Source organism: Nannospalax galili, unplaced genomic scaffold (genome assembly GCF_000622305.1).
Source record: "Nannospalax galili isolate Female #2095 unplaced genomic scaffold, S.galili_v1.0 scaffold875, whole genome shotgun sequence".
In the NCBI taxonomy this organism is placed as follows: Eukaryota; Metazoa; Chordata; class Mammalia; order Rodentia; family Spalacidae; genus Nannospalax; species Nannospalax galili.
This window is the reverse complement of record NW_008337059.1, coordinates 4,199,398-4,217,891: the sequence shown is the minus strand read 5'-3', so window position 1 is coordinate 4,217,891 and position 18,494 is coordinate 4,199,398. Positions and strand designations below refer to the sequence as shown.

General features: G+C 44.0%; 1 protein-coding gene across 2 annotated transcripts in view; it reads right to left on the bottom strand.

Moving 5' to 3' along the window:
* The window catches only part of Aldh18a1 (aldehyde dehydrogenase 18 family member A1), a 41,454-nt gene that overhangs the window by 18,160 nt on the left and 4,800 nt on the right, over positions 1-18,494 (bottom strand). The window contains exons 3-7 of one of the 2 annotated variants that reach the window (XM_029563060.1): positions 12,450-12,664; positions 8,823-8,972; positions 8,629-8,733; positions 5,268-5,420; positions 4,779-4,869 (exon numbers count right to left, since the gene is read on the bottom strand). In XM_029563060.1, coding sequence (XP_029418920.1) covers positions 4,779-4,869; positions 5,268-5,420; positions 8,629-8,733; positions 8,823-8,972; positions 12,450-12,664 — 714 coding nt within the window. Of the gene's footprint in view, positions 1-4,778; positions 4,870-5,261; positions 5,421-8,628; positions 8,734-8,822; positions 8,973-12,449; positions 12,665-18,494 lie in introns of both variants that reach the window. The other variant, XM_008832001.3, reaches the window with a different exon arrangement.

Sequence of the window (18,494 nt, the reverse complement as noted above, 5' to 3'; positions counted from 1 at the left end):
TGGGAATTGACTGAAGGGTATTTTGGATGGTGACTTTTTTTGGCTTTGTGTGTATGTGTGCATGTGTGTACTCATGTGTATTGCTACACATGGCCATGGAAGTGTATGTACATATGCACATATGAGGGTGGAGGACAACCTCAAGTGTTGTTTCTCAGGTACTAGTCACTTTTATTTTTAGACAATTTCGCTTGCCTAGAACTTGCCAAGTAGGCTAGGCTCGCTGGCAAGCGAGCTCCAGCGATCTGACTGTCCCTGCCTCTTCATCACTGGGATTATAAGTGTCTATTATCACTGGAGATTGAACTCAGGTCCTTATGCTTGTATGGTAAGCTCTTTACTGAGCTAGCTCTCCATCCCTTAGATTTTACTTACCTAAACCATTTAAGTAGGATGAAATGTGAAGCGGGTATTCATTAGCTCTCACCGTACCCTTTGATTTATACCCCCCACTTTATGAGTTGCCTTGGAGGTTGGATTGAGTCAGTAGGAGAGCTCACGACTTTCAGCATTCGAGCTGGATTTATGCAGCTCCATAACTGAGCAGGGTAACACAAAATAGTTAAGTGAGATGTTACACATACATGCAAAGTTTAAAAAAAATCCTCACAGTTTCACTTTGAAAGAGCAATGGCCTTGGAAGGGGAAAAAGAGAAGGTAAGAGCAGTATGAAAAAATGGAGTCAAATCAAGACCTAAGGGAGACATACTGGGAGGCACAGGCTGTGGCTGGGAATTGACTGAAGGGTATTTTGGATGGTGACTTTTTTTGGCTTTGTGTGTATGTGTGCATGTGTGTACTCATGTGTATTGCTACACATGGCCATGGAAGTGTATGTACATATGCACATATGAGTGTGAAGGACAACCTCAAGTGTTGTTTCTCAGGTACTAGTCACTTTTATTTTTAGACAATTTCGCTTGCCTAGAACTTGCCAAGTAGGCTAGGCTGGCTGGCAAGCGAGCAACAGGGATCCACCTGCTTCCACCTCCTCAGCACTGGGATTACAAGCTTGCACCACTACACCTGTTTTTTTGTTTGTCTGTTTTAAACGTGGGCTCTATGGATCAAACTAGGTCCTCTCGCTCACAAGGCAAGCACATTACCCAGAATCACCTCTCCAACCCAGTTTTAGTTTTAAATCACTGCTTTCCCTGGGCTATAATATACCCTCCCCCACATCACTCCAGATCTTTACAATTCTGCTCTACGTGGAACCTCTCTGGGGAGTGAGGAAATCAGTGTGTAAGCTGAGCCGAAGCAAGGCAAAACCTGAGTGGCAAATGCAGGAAAACAAAGAACAGCCCAGACGATGTCTGGCTCAGCTAGCACCCCAAAGTCTCTGAGATTCCAGGCTGGTTCTTCTCGGAAGGTGACAAGCATGGACTGAGGAGCTCTTCAGTTTTGGTTAAGAGTGTGGGACTCTTTCCAGAGACACAGAGGCCCTCCCAGCATGCTGGGATTCTGCTACTCCTCCTTCCCTTGCAGGAGTCTTTCAACCCCACCAACAGGATCTTTAACATTTTAACATTCTAATACTGTTCTAAGAATCAACACTTAGCCAGAGTGCGGTGGTGACACAAGCCTTTAATCCCAGCACTGGGAGGCAGAGGCAGAGGCAGAGGCAGAGACAGGCGGATCTCTGTGAGTTCAAGGCCACCAGGTCTACATAGTGAGTTCCAGGTTAGGGAGACCCTGTCTCGAGAACATTAAAAAAAAAAAAAAAAAAAAAAAAAAGAACACTTGGTGAATGATTAATCTAATTAATACTAAGAGTACTAGCCCACTGCTGAGCAATTTTGGTGTGTGAAGGTGGAACAAACCTGTATACTAGAGTCTAGTTCAAATTGGGTTTTGTATGCTGATCTTGCAGATGCCCATTCCTTTACCTTGCCAGGCTGAATACTAGTAATGAGGGAAAAGCAAGCTTTCAATTGAACAGACAATAGGAAACAAGTATTTGCTCTATGACTTTGGGTATACTATAATATTTAAAAGACCTGAGCCTAATTTTTAATTTCTTCATGTGTATAACTGGGCTTATCGAGATTGGATACATTGACATTTATAGAGCACATAGCACAGTTATTTACCCAAAGTAAAAATTCAATAAAACCCTGCTGATACCAACATGCCTTCTTCCCTGAGGTGGTTAATTCCTCCTCCAGCCTAGCTGCTCCTATCCTGGGGCTTCAAATTTTGTGGGTAAACCTAGCACCAAGGTTTCTCACGGGAAAAGATATTGAATGTAGGTAGCCTTGCTCTGATCTTCTACGTGAACAGGTGACAGATTAATTCATTTATATCTGCTCATGCCTCTGCTAGGCAGTCTTTGCTGGAATTTAGAACTAACAATGAGTCCTACCATGGTAACCTGCCTGGGGAATAGACTGAGAATTCAGCAAAGATTTTCTGATTTCCTGGGATTATAACTGGGGACTGAGAAATCCTAGAGTTTTGATCTATTTTGGATGAAATTGCTCTCTCCCTCCTTCCTTTTCTTTCTTTTTTTAAAAAATACATTGTTTTTTATTTGTTATTTTTATTTTATGTGTATGTGTACTGCTTACAAATATGTAAGTGCACCTGTGTCACACAATGCCCGCGGAGGCCAGAAGAGGGTGTCGGATCTCCTGGAACTGGAGTCACAGATGGCTGATAGCCACCATGTGGGTACTGGGAATTGAACCTGGGTTATCTGCAAGAGCAGTCACTGCTCTTAACCACAGAGCCATCTCTCCAGCCCCACTTTCTTTTTTTGTTTGTTTGTTTTTGAGACCAGGTCTCATGTGTCCCAGATTGGCCTCCAATCCACTATGTAGCCAAGGATGACACTCAGTTTCTGATTCTCCTACCTCCACTTTCCAAGTGCTGGGATAACAATGCCTTTATGTGGTGTAGGGACTGACCCCACAGCTATGTGTGTGCAAGGCAAATACTCATCAACAGAGCTGCATCCCTAGGCCCCATATGATTTATTTCTTGTGGGTCAAACTATAAAATGGGACCATAAGTTGGAGAACATGAGAAGAGTGAATGGGGAGTCTAATCAAAGCTGAGCAGAGCCCTTCTGTGAGGAAGGGGGAGCAAACGACAGACTAATACATATGGAAAAGGTGGCCCAATAGCATAGATTTTTCTATAGCAGCTCTAATTTAAAGTAAATTGTCCCATTGTTTACATTAAAAAATGGAATGGTCCAGCTGGCAAGATGAATAGAAGCACTTGTCACCAAGCCTGATGACCTGAGTTCGGTCCCTGGGATCCATATGGTAGAAGAATAAACCAACTCCCATGAGCTCCTCTGACCTCAGCATGTGCTCCCCCCCCCATGGCTTATACACATATACATACAAATAAAGTGCATGGTGGCGCACACCTTTAATCCCAGCACTTGGGAGGCAGAGGCAGACAGATCTCTGCGAGTTCAAGGCCAGCCTGGTCTACATAGTGAGTTCCAGGACATCTGGGGCTACAAGGAGACCCTGTCTCAAAAAGACCAAAAAAAAAAAAGGAAGGAATAAAAAACAAAAAAACCAGTAAGATATTGCTTCTTATTAAGATAGTTATAATACAAAAAAACATATAACAAGTGTTGGCAAGGATTAGAAAAATTAGAACTCATACTCTGCAGGTGGGAACATCAAATGGTACAGGTCCAGGGAAAACAGTATGGTGGTTCCTCAAAAGACTAGTTTTTTGTTTGGTTTTTTTTTGGTCTTTTTGAGACAGGGTCTCTCTGCAGCACTAGCTGGCCTTGAACTCACTATGTAGACCAGGCTGACCTTGAACTCATGGAGATCTACCTGCCTCTGCCTCCCAAGTGCTGGGACTAAAAGTGTGCGCCACCACATCCAGCCTCAAAAGACTTTTTGTTTTGTTTTGTTTTTTAATATTTATTATTATTTTTATTTTATGTGTATGAGTATATTGCCTCCATACAGATAGGTGCACCTGTGTCATGCAATGCCACGGAAGTCAGAAGAGAGCATTAGATCCCCTGGAACTGGAGTTACAAGACTTGTTAGCCACCATGTGGGTGCTGGGAATCAAACCTGGCTCCTCTGCAACAGCAGCTGATGCTCTTAACCGCAGACCATCTCTCTAGCCTCCATAGTTTTAATCTTATACCACGTTCCTTATTTGTGACTCAGGTAAGCCCCTGACTCAGAACAATATATGTGTGCATGAGTTACGACAGTGACGACATTAAAAATGTCTTTCCATAATCACTGCAAGAAACATGGTGGGATAGGTTAATGACAGACATCTGTCTGTGGCTTTGTGTGCTGTTCAGAAAAACAACTTCCTTTGTAAAACTGCTTTCAAAGACTGTTCAAGCCTTTATCATTCCAGGCTTGATATGCTGTTTAATAAGTTTGGACAGTAGAATAAAAATAGAGTAGGATAGGACAGGAGAGGACAGGAGAGAACAGAACAGACAAAATGCTGAGGAAAATCAGAAGACAATCAGGCCCACTGAAGTTCCTCATTAATGCAGCACCTCCACAACAAAGGATCACAAAGAGCTCTCAGGCTACAAAGTGGGACTGTGTTAAAAAAAAAAAAAAAAAGGAAGGAAGGAAGAAAAAGAGAAAGCACCTGAAAGGAACATTTCAGCATTTCAAACTTCGTTTTCCAGACACATCACCCTCTTAAAGTCAGAAACTCTGTTCAGACCATACGGCTCAGGAAATAACTGTTCATAATAAAATGTGATCAGAAGTAAAACCATGTGCTCACAAACGCAGACAAAGGAAAACGGCGTTGCAGTGTACCTTCTACATCTGAGAGAACAATCAACAGGTCAGTTTTCATTTCCACAGCCAGACGGGCAGCCAGGCTATCGTTATCTTTAACACTAATAACCTACAATGTAGAAAAAAGTAGGGCGTTAGCGCTGCAGTCCAAAAAGGTTCCCAGAAATACCCAGCTAGGCTCTGGCAGGCAAAACCAGTGATACGCAAATGAGAGCTCTTTCAGGTCCAGCTGCAGAACAGGATGGGTACTGGATACTTCTTCCAAACACAGCCTTCTACTGCTGAAATCTGCAAGCCATGCTCACACCACCACTAAGCCATGGCAGCGCCTTACCCTTAAACAAAATGCCCTGATTTCAGAGGTGCTTCTGCAGCCACAGCTCCGGGATGCCAGTTCTCCTAATTTCTTGTCTTGCTCATGCCAAATGTCCAGCATTAGTACAAGCAGCAGAGCGTGTTAGTTTCTCCAGCATGCTCAACTCTTAGCAATACTTTACCCACATTTACCCCCTGGAGATCACTGTTGGGCTCAGCTGGGGGGACAACGGCATCATTCGTGTTGACGATGGGAACGATGTTCATCCGCAGCAGCTCATGAAGGGTGCCATTGAGATTCCGGCGCTTCTGCTCATCATGGAAATCCAAGTTGGTCACCAAAATCTAAAAGGATTACATTGACTGAATACACAGCAGGAGGGATATGTGGACCTGCTAGGGATGCATAAAAAGATGCTAAGTGTCAGAGAGTCAAGCTTTAGACTTCCTGAATAAAACATACCTTTGAATATTTGTTCAAGTCCTTGTTTTATTTTAATGAAAAAAAAATATTTTTGAGATGGGGTTTCCCTGTAGCCCCAGCTAACCTGGAACTCAAAATGTAGACCAGGCTGACCTTGATCTCACAGACATTGCCTGCCTCTGCCTCCTGAGTGCTGGGATTAAAGGTGTTTGCCACCATAACCAGAGGTTTAAAATAATTTTAATTTAAATTAAAAAAAATTTTTATGGCAGTGCTAGGGATTGAACCCAGGGTCTTGAATGTACCAGCCAGGTATGCTTCTACTGATCTATATCTCTAACTTGCTTGGTTTAGTTCTTTTAGAGTCCTCTCTCAGAAAGAATTACAGTTGCCTGGAAGACTTATTTAAGGATGTTAAAATTCTATCTGCATACAAAATTAGGAAAATTGATGCACCTCCTTTAAAGGGACATTAGGAGGACTCATGACTTTAATTTTGAAAATATCTTTGTATTCTAGCCTCTGACTCAGGGCCTGGCTATTATAAGCGGTTAAGTATTAGATGAGGAGTGAATAGTTTGCCTGTCTGGAAAACTGTGTTACATAAATTGGAATAGGGTAGGATGCCCCTGTTTTGCTCAGAGGCACAGCACTACTGGAGTTAAAAAAAACTGACAGCCTTTGAGTATTTGGGATTAGGGAGCTGGGCCTTTATCACAAGCAGAGAGAGGGGCTAAAAGTTAGTTCAGGGAGAAGAACCAGAATAAGGTGCTCAGAGGTGGAGTGGAGAGCTGGAGGGGGGTATTGAGATGGGGGTGTGGAGTACTGGGGGAGGGAGTTGTAAACAGGTTTTGTTTATGAGGATTAGAGTATTTGAGTAACAGGAGAAAAGGGTGAATGGGGAAACTAAACGACAGCAAACAGGGAAGAACATATTTTAATGCAGCCCCTGACATAGGAAAGGTGGGAGGGCGCTGGTGAGGAGGAGGACACTGAAACAGCGCGGGTGGTAAAGGCCTGCACCAGGGTCTGGCTAGGAGAACTGTAAGCACTGCAACAGTGCAGCAGCTTGGATGCTTATAAAATGTAATAAAGGCAAAGTGGTAACGTGACTGGGGAAATAGTTCACTCACTCAACAATTTTTGCTCAGATCTTCTGAAACATCAGGCCCTGTCCCAGCTACTAGAACAGAGAATAAACATGTTGATTTGAGGCAAGATGGAATGTGGCTGCTTTTTTTCAGTCTTTTTGAGACAGGGTCTCCCTATAGCCCCAGCTGGCATGGAACTCATTACCTAGACCAGACTGGCCTCAAATTTACAGAGGTCTACCTGCCTCTGCCTCCTGAGCGCTGGGATTGAAGGCATGCATCACCATACCTGGTGAAATGTGGCATATTTTTCTAAGGAAAGGTGAACTCCATTTTAGAAGGTTCTATAGGAACAGGACAGGGTCAAAGCTGAACACACTGAGTCTAGTCATGTTGGTGCAACACTAAAAAATGAAAATAAGCTCAAGGGTATAGAAGGGGTGAGCAGAAGGTCTAAAGTTCCCAGGGAAACACTTGTCACTAAAACAGCCTCACAAATAGGAGCTGGGATCTGACTGGAAAGGGTGGAGAAGGGGGCCCTAAGAGGCAATCAACTGGCCAAGGGTAGTCAACTGAGATGACAAAGCAGGCCCAGTTTCTATGAAGGAAACACAAGCTGCTGCACTTGTATAATTCTTTAACCTGGGGGCCAACTTCGTAGATTCTCAAATCTGCTGATAGTGGTCTTCCTGAAGAAAACAAGGACCCACAGAGCCAGGGACAAAGAGCAGACTGATAAGCCTTAGGAGGGGTGGGGGCAAGTGTGGAAGGAGAGGCCCAGGGATGGGTGTCTGCTCAGAACTGAAGGCGCAGACCTTTTACATCATAATATTAATGCAAGGAATGGCTGGTGTGCACTGACTTCTAGTGCTTTTGTCACTTCAAACAAAGCAAAACAACAACTGTCCAAAATCATTAATCCTGGGACAAAAATAAAATATAATAAAAGTATAGCTCCTGGACTAAGTTTCCTTACCTAGGTTCAGGCACTCAAAAAAACTAACACTGTGGATGAATTGCAGAAGACAGAGCTGGGAAGTAATAGAAATGGAGATTTCGATGGTGTTTATACTAATGGGAAACTAAACCTAAGACCATAGCCACAGGCCACAAGGAAACAACGCCAGGCCTTTTTGAGTCAACACACTTACTCCAGAACAGAAACAATACCAGAACATTACTAGGGGTGACAACTGTGAAATGACAGTCAGAAAAAGTAAGTAAGAAATGAAGACACAAAATATGATATTCTTCTGTGTGAAATACTGTCCACGCAAACAGCATGATCAGAGGCAGTGTAGGACCTAGCAAATAACTTGGGGAATTAGACTTTTTTCCAATTGTGTCATAAGGTGACTGCTGTTTATATATCTTTATTTAGTGCATGGCTGTACAGCTGAATAAAAATACAATTAAAAATAAGGAAATTTAGGTAAAAATGAAATAGTGTACAAAGATGGCTCCATAACATTTAAACATTTCTAAGTCCCACGAGGACCTGTCTGACTTCTGGGCCAAAGGATCCTCAATGCCCAGTAGGCTGCTTTGTAAACAATATGTGCCCAATAAGCACAAAACCAACCAACCACCACCATCTCTTCTTTCCCTTCAATCCTCAGTAGATATCTACTGTAAAAGGCACCACGTGCAAAGAGAAGCAAGCTACCCGAAGTCAAAGAAACAGGGAAACCAATGTCTAGCTTTTCTATGTCCAGAAGTATTTATTTACACTTGCAGCAGTCCCAAGAGTTACTGCTGTGATAACTCTCAGGATAACACTCACTAAGAACATAGAATGTACCAGACATTTTCTTATTGAGTCCTTCCTAAAACCTTCTGAAGTAGGCACTGATATTACTCTCATTTTTCAGATGAAGGGCCCCTTGTCCAGACTTAAAAGACTTTCTCTAGAGCTCCCAAGGAGCAAGTAGTGAAGCTTAGCCAGCACACTGGCACCTGTCTGTAGAATCCTGTTCGTCTTACTCCACAGGAACTTCCCTCACCTGTCCCGCATCTCCAGGGAAGCCTTGTCTCTCACCTGGGCAGCACAGATGCTGTACTGAGTAAACATGGCTTCATATAAGGCCATCAGCCCACTCTGTCCAGCTGCTGCACATGCACGGGCCTCTAGAACTGGAACTGCCTGCAATACACCAATGAGACAAAGAGTGGTTGGGCAGGAGGGAAGAAGACCTAAGGACACCATGGCAGGGCTGAGGAAGCAGTACTTGCCATCTCTTTCAACTGGTTCTGCCCTGAGTGTAGGGCCTGCCGCACGCTCTGAGACAGGAGGATCTCATGACGTAAGCGCTGCTTGCCAAAGGCAACAGCTCCACTGGTCACCAGCATCATCTCTCTGCCCTGATTCTGCAGCACCGAGACCTAGTGTGGAAAAAGGAAAGCATACCACAAGTCCCTGCACCTGTTCTCCCCTCTTTACGAGACCCAAGTAGGGCAGACGTGTGAACTTGCAATGCTGGTCTAAGGAACAGCACTGCTGGCTCTGGAAGAATGGCCCAGGTTGTTTGGCAGAAACAGATTTTTATACACTGCCTCAATTTTCTGCTTATGGGTGGCAGACAGAAATCAGATGTTTTATAAGGTGACTTTGGCATGAGGTCAGCTTTGGAATCTGCAGGACACAGACTCTCAGTCTATGATGCAGAAAGCAGCCTTGCTCTAGGAAATAAAGCCCACAAGAGAAGCCTGGAGCTAGGAACTGCAGGCAGCTCCCAGGCTCTAAGGTTAGCCTGGGAAATGGGAGGACACCTACCAGATCCTTAAGAGTCACCTTTACCAGGGGCAGAGGCTGACCCTGTTCTGCTCTATCTGCCCAGAACCAGCTGTGACCATGTGTGTTACATCTTTTTTTTTTATTATTATTATTTTTATTTTATGTGTATGAGTATATTGCCTGCATGTATATGAGTGCACCCGTGTTGTGCAATGCCATGAGGGTCAGAAAAGGGCTGGGAGGAACTGGAATTAAGGATGGTTCGCAGCCACCATATGGGTGCTGGGAATCGAACCTGGGTCCTCTGCAATAGTAGTCAGTGCTCTTAACCACTGAGCCATCTCTCCAGCCCCACGTGTTACATCTTAGATAGGTCCACATGGAAAAATCAAAGGCTCAAAATGCAAGGGTCAAAACTCGTAAACTGTCCATTCCTCCTGTTGACTGAACTCTACGAACTTTTTTAGGAACACACTAGTGGTCATTAAGAACTATGATCTAAAACAGTAATATTTATTTATTCATTTTTAAAGTGTATAGGTGTTTTGCCTGCATGTATGAAAGTGTACCACATGCGTGCAGTGCCCACAGAGGCCAGAAGAGGGTCAGATTCCCTGGAACTGGCGTTACGAATGGTTGTTAGCTACCGTGTGTGCTGAGGCCTCTGCAAGAATAGCCAGTGCGCTTATTACTGAGTCATCTCTCCAGCCCCATAAAATAGTAAATTTTTTTAATCTTAGAAAATTTCAGTATTTAATCAAAGTGGTGAGGATAATTTTATAAATCCCATGTACTAAACACCCAGTTTTGATAACTACCTCCAATGCTCCTCTCCAGTAATGCCTCCGCGCCACCACCATTGCGTTAATATCAACCCCAGGTCCCACAAACATCACTCCATCTGTAGCTATCTCAGAAGGTGTCACTAAAACCCAGGGAGCATATGTGTACACATTCACAAAATCATCATCATCTAAGACATAACCCTAACTCTTGGTCCCCAGTTGATGGTGCTGCTTTAAAAGGTGTGGCTGGAGAAGGATGTATCCGTGGCAGGCTCTGAGAGTTTATACCCGGGCCCCACTTCACTCCCTGCTTCATGCTTGCTATTGAAGCAATAACACGGGCTCTCAGCTTCCTGCTCTGGCTGCCCACTGTCATGCTCTTCATTTGTTACAGCCTTTCCATCAGGTCCACAGCAGCATCAGATGGGGGGCTGACGGCCTGAGAAAAATTTTGCCAGGTTACCTCTGCCATTTTTATCAAGCTTCTCCTTAGATCCAAATCTTTCATCTACTTCAAGGTTGATCAGCTCTCAACTAGGTCTAGAGCCCCACCTTCTGTGACCCTCCACATTGCTTTCCAGCCTCCTTGGGGATCCTGCCACCGTTCTCAAGCTTCCCTCCTGCCCAGCCCTATCTTTCCTCCACCTAGAATCTGCTCTGCTCTCCACCTAGAATTCACTCCATAAGCCCATTCCTTCCTTAGAACCTCTGTATCACACAACCTCAGAGCTACCAGTCACACCAAGTACACTTGGCAAATAGGAACTTCGCTTCTCTCTTCACAAACTCAAGGCCCACAATTACCAACACCCAGGCTCAGTCACTGTAGGAAACCCTAAGAACAGCCATATTCTCAGTTGACCTTCCCATCTCTGTTCCTGTCAGCCACTGAGATTTGGGTGTACTCCTTTGGATACTTAACTACCTTGACCATTCACTCAATCATTTTAAGAGTCCCAGTTCTGACTCACCAGGGCAGAGACAACAGCTAGTGCTCTATTAGGTACTGCACAGTAGCCCCTTGCTATAGTTTGTGTCCCATAGAAAGCATATGTTGGAAACAATGCAACAGTGTTGGGTGGCGGAGCTAATGGGAGGTATTCAGGTCATGAATGCTTTGCCCTCATGAATGAAATAATGCCCATTAAAAAGGGCTCGAAGCCACAAGGTTTAACTTTTGCTCTTGTTGTGCCTTTTCTCCACAAAATAATGCAGCAAAATGCCCCTCACCAGATGTGGCTCCCTGACCATATGCTTTCTAGTCTTCAGAAGCATGAATCAAATACATTTCAGTTTACTATAATCACCTAGTCTGTGCTATGCTGTCATAGTAACGAAACAGACTCATCTATCCTTGCTAAATATTTACTGAACTGAACTGATGGAATAACATCAGTTCTTGGCAAAGGTGTTTTGTGAAAACTGAAGATATACTATAAAGGACAGAGCTGAGCCAATCTCTGGCATACACAGATGACTTTCAATTTTTTAAATCAAACTAGCAAAACAAAGGAAGGGAAGAGGGGAAAAAGAAGGGGAAGGGAAGAGAGAAAGGGGAAAAAAATGCCAAAAAGCTCAGGTATACTCAACTCTGACTACACATGAGAGCCACGTGGGAATTGGAAAAGCAGAGCTGCACCACCCCAGGAGCCCCCGAAAGAAGGGGAAGGGAAGAGAGAAAGGGGAAAAAAATGCCAAAAAGCTCAGGACTTACATACAATCGGTATACTCAACTCTGACTACACATGAGAGCCACGGGGGAATTGGAAAAGCAGAGCTGCACCACCCCAGGAGCCCCCAGGCCCCTCAGGTGATTCACGCATACATGCAGGATTAACAGTCGGGGACACACACAGCTCCTTATCATTAAGAAGTCTGAGAATCCGGCTGCATGGCATGAGCTCAATTTCCTGGCACCTCTTTTTCCTGCCCCTGGGAGGCTAGCTTCCACTGACATCTACTCTGGGAAAAAAGTAGTTTTATGTTGCATTGAAGCTACTGTATTCACATCAAGATTTTTTTTGTCAGATCTGATGGCATAGGCCTGTAATCCCAGCTACTCAGGAAGCTGAGGCAGGATTCCAAGTGGAGGGGCAGTCTGGACAACTTTATAAGACCCTTTTTCAAAATAAAAGAGCAGAATGAGGTCTGAGTATATTGCTCAGTGGTGGAGCACTTGCCTAGCACGTGCAAGGGCTGAAGTTCAGTACTCAGTATCTCACACACACACACACACACACACACACACACGCATGCATGCACAATCTTACCAGCTGACACAGTGGAATTAACTCACAGACCCTACTCTAGCTTAGCAAAATTTTCTACCTTGGGAATTACCTGCTCAACAATAGATGCCAGGCGCCCTAGAGCCAGGCCACATTCATCTCCTCGGGTCACCACAGCACTGCCCAGTTTCACCACGATTCTCTTGGCATGCTTCAGCTCACTGCGGTGGGCAAAGGGCTTGCCATGGGCACGACTGAGGGGTACTGTGATAAAAGGGATGTTGCTCCAAGAACGAACATGTCTGATTGTTGAAGGCTGGACACAATCTGTTGCTCCCAAAGTCAAAGGCAAGAAAATGAGACACATTAAGTTTTCAATGAAAAGGTACATGCACAATGTTAACCAGGTTACCCACCCAAAATGGCTTCATTGCTATTAACTGAGTGAAACCAGCATATCGAAATGGTCTCTAGCACATATGTTCCTATTCTAGTACTGTATAATTTATACCCACAGGTCACAGAGTTTGAGTAAACACTGATGATGAAAAATGGACATGAAATGATCTTTCCTGAGACATGTTGGTAAAATATATCAGAAGGTAAAAAATGTCCAACATAGCAAGGCATGGTGGTACATGCCTTTAATTCCTGCACTTGGAAGGCACGGGCAGGTGGATCTCTGTGAGATCTAGGCCAGCCTGATCAACTTAGTGAGTTCCAGGCCAGCTGTGGCTACAGGAAGACCCTGTCTCAAAAAGACCAAAAAGAAAAAAAAGTCCAATGTTTTGGTTTTTTGAGATAGGGTTTTCCTGTAGCCCCAGATGGCCTAGAACTCATAATGTAGACCAGGCTGGCCTCAATCTTCAAAGAGATTCACCTGCCTCTGTATCAGGACCGTTAGAATTAAAGGCATGCACCACATCTAGCTAAAAATGTTCAATGCTTTGGTCGAATAGTTCTGTGTACCAAAATTTATACTAGGGAACAAAGATATCTGTCTGTATGCTGTTCATCAGAATGCTACTTATGTTGGAAAAAAATCAGCAGAGTCAATGTCCAAAAAAAGGACACAGATAAAGAGGAATATTTCTAGAATTGTTACAAACAGGAAACTTCTCATGATATTTAGTTTCATGTACATGGTATCACTGGTGTTCCCTTCTCACCAAGAAGCTCCTGACACTGTGCCTTCCCATTGTGATGGATGCCATTCTCTGAACTCTGAGCCAAAAGAAACACTTCCTCCCTTATGTTGCAGTGATGAGAAAATATCTGATACAGCAGTTATGAAGGCTGGAGCTCAAGTGTCTATTTAGGACAAGAAAACATTAGAAACTGAAGCAGTAAGGAAGAAACGTGCACAGACTCTGATGACTCCATGGTGCCGTGCTGCCTTCATGAAGGGCTGCCAGCCTCTTCAGAAGGACAGGGCAATGCATTGCTCCTCTGCTTCAGCCGCTGTATATCCATCTCCAGTTACCTGCATCTGACTGTATCTGCCTGGAGAATGAGAATATGGCTGACAGGCAGGGTGAGGCCCAGGTGGGGGAAGAGGCACTAAGCACAGGGAGAGGTGATTAGTTTACAGCAAACAGACCTTTGCTCAATGGGATCCTTCCTGGCAACGAGAAACATTAACAGGTAACATAGGTTTTCTCTTAGTAAGCCTAAAATCTAGGCAATTCCTACAGAGTTCCCTATACATCATTATAGAATGAATTACTAAGGTAACTATTCCATTGTTAACTCTACGACTACAGAGTAACCACCTTCAAAGTCAAACACTATCACCCCCTTTTATAATTCCAGACAGATGTCTCAGAACTCCTTTGCCCTTATTTTCTGACCACTAACTCCTTCCCTAACCATACCCTGACTTCCACCTCCATTCCCCATGCTGTAACGATGGTGCATGGAGAGGCGGCTCACCGTATTCCCCAACCACAGGCTTCCTTCACTCACAAATCATTCTTTTTAAGGCAAGATCTCACTATGTAGCCCTGGTACCACCACATCTGGCCCAGAATTTTTTTTCTTTTCTTTTTTCTTTTCTTGAGACCAGGTCTTACTACTATGCAGCTCAGGCTTGCTTCACACTCATGCTACACTATGTAGCCCAGGCTGGCCTTGAACTTAAGAATTTATGGTGCTCCTCCTGCCTCTGCTTCCCAAGTGCTGGGATTACCAGTATGGGTTGCCACACCTGGCCTATGTAACCACTCTTTAAAGTGACTCTTTCAGGTCATGGCAATGCAACAAAGACGATTTGATCTTTTCACAACAGGCTTGCGGTCTAGCTCCTGGCACAGAGATATGAGGGGCACATGCTCACTGAGGCACCATCTGGCACAGAAGGGAGGCTGTAGCACCCTTACTGGACCCACAGGTGTACCATCTCTTCCTGCTGGGGACATTCCAGGGACTAAATACTGGTATATTGTTGGAGCTGCCTGTCTCCTCCAGGTTAGTCAATATAGGTGCCCTACCTCAGTCTTCAGGGATATTATTCCAATTATATGAACACCTAAGCCCAAAAGGGAGAAGGGTGGTAGAGAGACAGGCTTAATGCCCTTGGGGTTCAGACCTGAGATCATCAGTGGCTTTTGCAGAGCTCAAAGCTCCATTAAGTATCATGTATCCCCTTGGCAGTTGTCAGAATCAGGCCTGCTGACTCGCCATTTCTCTTGCCCATCTTCTGCTCTGCTTATCTTGTCTGGAAAGGGTGGGGTAGCCTGATAGGGTACCTCAGGGGCATAGGGAGAAACTAGTATGTTAGTCCAGGTGGTCAAATGGCAGAAAGTAATCAGAATCCAGCAGCTGGGTCAGCATGAAGGAGACTTGTGAGCCACAGTCTCTGTCAGCAGAGGGGGTCGGGGTGGCCCGGCTCAGAGTGAGGGTCAAGGGTCATTCGACTTGTAGGCAACTGGGTCACAGGAGATTAGGGATGACAAGGTTCAAGAGGAGGTCACAACTATAAGCAAGTTTTCAAGCAGATAAGAACTCAGTCAAGTCCAATGGGGCATCTAAGGAAAGCTTCAAGGAATTCAGGGTTTAAGGAGTTTCCTGTTGAACAATGTCATCTAACCCCCCAGAACAACCCATCTTTGTGACAGGGCCTTATGTTGCCAAGGCTGGCTTTGCATTCCTGATCTTCCTGCCTCTGCAGTTTGAGTACTGGGATTACAGGAGTGCACCGCCACATCTACATCTGGCTTCTTGGGGTATTTTTCATACTCTTCAGCAGATTATACTTTTTAGGGCTTACATTGAAGACTGCTGTGGTTTGGACCTTAAACACCCCCAACAGACACATGCTGAAGCCTTGGTCTCCAGCATATAGAACACTGGGGGTGGTCCTAGCAGAAGAAGAGTGAGATTGCTGGTGGTGTGTCCTTGAAGGGCCTATTATGACCTTAGTCCTTCTTTTCCTGCTTTAGGGCTGCCTTGAAGTAAGCTGTTTCCTCCGCCACACACTTCTACATGTGGCAAGGTAGGTGTGGAAGGGGATGTCCATATTCTAAGCATGCCATGAATTATACTTGGGGAATGAGGAGCCCTTTACTACATCATCGACTGAGTCTGAGGTTAGTGATCAACGAGGCTGCCTTTGAGGACTTAAGAAGGGATCCTGATACAGTGTCTCCCTCTTTCTGGCCTTTCACTTCTGTGTTTTTCTCCATATACCTTTTATGGTGGTTTGGATGAGAAATGTCCCCAGCTGGTGGCACTGTTTAGGGGGGTTATGGAACCTTTAGGAGATGCAGCCTTGCTGGAGGAAGTACATCACTGGGGGTGGGCACTGAGTCTTGCTCAGGAGGCTAAGGAAAGACGATTTTGAGTTCAAGGCCAGCCTGAGATACAAAGAAAGTTTGCGACCAGCCTGGGCTATTTTGTGAGATCCTGCCTAAAAACAATTTACTGTACAGCAGAATTGTGCTAACTAGTCATATACACTTGATTCCTTGTACACATTCCCTTACATATTTTGTCATAGCAACAGAAAACTGACTAACAATGATCATGTTCTTAACAGATTTCTTATAAGACTTATGCGCCAGGTATGGTGGCACATACCTTTAGTCTCAGCACTTGGGAGGCAGAGGAAGGAAGATCTCTGTGAACTCAAGGCTAGCCTGGGCTACATAGCTAGCTGGGGCTACAGGGAGACCCTGTCTCAAAAAGACCAAAAAAAAAAAAAAAAGACATATGCATTAGAGAGATTAGAGAGATGGCTCAGCAGTTCAAAGTACGTGTTGCTCTTGCAGAGGTTCCAGTTCCCAGCACCCACATGGCAGCTCACAACTATCTATTATTAAAGTTCCAGGGGATCTGACATCATCTTCTGCTCTCTACAGACACCAGGCACATATGTGGTGCACATACATACATGTAGGTGAACATTCATTCACACTAAATCTAAAAAACAAAAAAGATATGAATTATAAGTTAGCTATTATCCCTGTTATAAATAAGAAAATTGAGACCAAGAAAAACAGAGTAAGTTACCAGTATTACCAGATTACAAAATATATTTTGTAGCTTCTCCAATCAACAGGTGGATAGCTGCTAGAGGGTGGGCTGATAGGTGCTGGAGAGTAGGCGACCGCCTAGAACATAGATGACCTAGCACCCCAGCAGGAGGCCCTGGGCCAGCGATGCTCCCTGAATCAGTGTGCAAATGACAGACATATACCCACTGTGAGCTAAGCCCACACCCAAATGCCAACCCACAGAACAATGACCTAAATAGACAATTACTGTTTTAAGTAACCAAGTTATTTAATTTGTAACCAACAGAACTGGTTTTCAAACTCAGGAAGGCTGGTTCCAGATGTTAAATTTTCAACACTTATACTCTTTACACAAATGGGAAACAGAGATAGTTTGACAATGATAAGCAAGTTGCCTTATAGTGAGCTGATAAGATTTGGGTGATGCTGAGGACAAAGCCAGCTCAAGACATCACAAACAGCCTCTCAACAAAGGATGCTGGAATATCAGGATATCCGTATATCAAAAAAGCAAACACTGACCTAAGTCTCACACCTAATGCAAAATGAGCTCAGAATAGATGATAAACTTAACTATAAAACTATGAAACTTTTAGACAAAACAAAATAAAACCCACAAGAGAAAACCTTAGTATCTAGGGCTGTACACAAGGTTCTTAGACTTGACCCCAAAAGTAAAATCCACAAAATGAAAAACCAGTGTCTTGGAACACATCAAAATAAAAAGCTTTTCTCTGTGAAAGACTCTGTTAAGAGAATGAAATGACAGGTTAGCAAACTGGAAGAAAACATTTGCAAACCGTAGCTCACTAAGGACTAGTATCTAAAAGACATAAAGAATTCGTAAAATTCATCAGGAAGAAATCAAATACTCTAATTAAAAGTAACAAATGATAAAACAGAGGCTGGGGAGATGATTCAGAGGGTAAGAGCACTTGCTTGTTCTGCAAGCATGAGGATCTGATTTCAAATCCCCAGCACCCATGTAAGAATCTGGTTAAAGTTGTACACGCTTATAACTTCAGGATTTGGGTGGGGAGGAGAGCAGAAACAGGTAAATCCAAGAGTCTGCTGGCCAGCTAGCCTATCCTAAATGGCAACCTTCTGCTTCAGGGAGAGACCCTGTCTCAAAGCAATCAGGAGGACACTAATAGAAGAAGACACCTGATGTCCTCCTCTGGCCTCTGCACCAGTGTTCATGCATACAGCGCCCCCCCCACATGATACAGACAGACATTTCACTGTAAAAGGTATTCATATGTCAAATAAGCATATGAAAAGATACCCAATATAACTAGTCATTAGGGACTAGCAAGTTAAATCAGCATGTGATATCATTATACATGCATCAAAAAGATTCAAGTAAAGAGTGCCAGCACGTGGTAGTGAAGAGGCAGAGAAAGTGGATCACTCACACATCACTGGTGGGAATGTAAAATGGTTCAGTTACTCTACAAAAAGTTTGGCAGTTTCTAGTAAAACTAAACTTGTAACTACCATGTGCTCCAATATGTGGGTCATTTTCCCCAGAGAAATGAAAACTATGTTCACACAAAAAACCTGTACACAAAAGTTCAAAGCAGCCTTATTTTCACTCCAAAAGGTTAAAAACCGAGATGTCCTTCAATGAGTGAATGGTTATT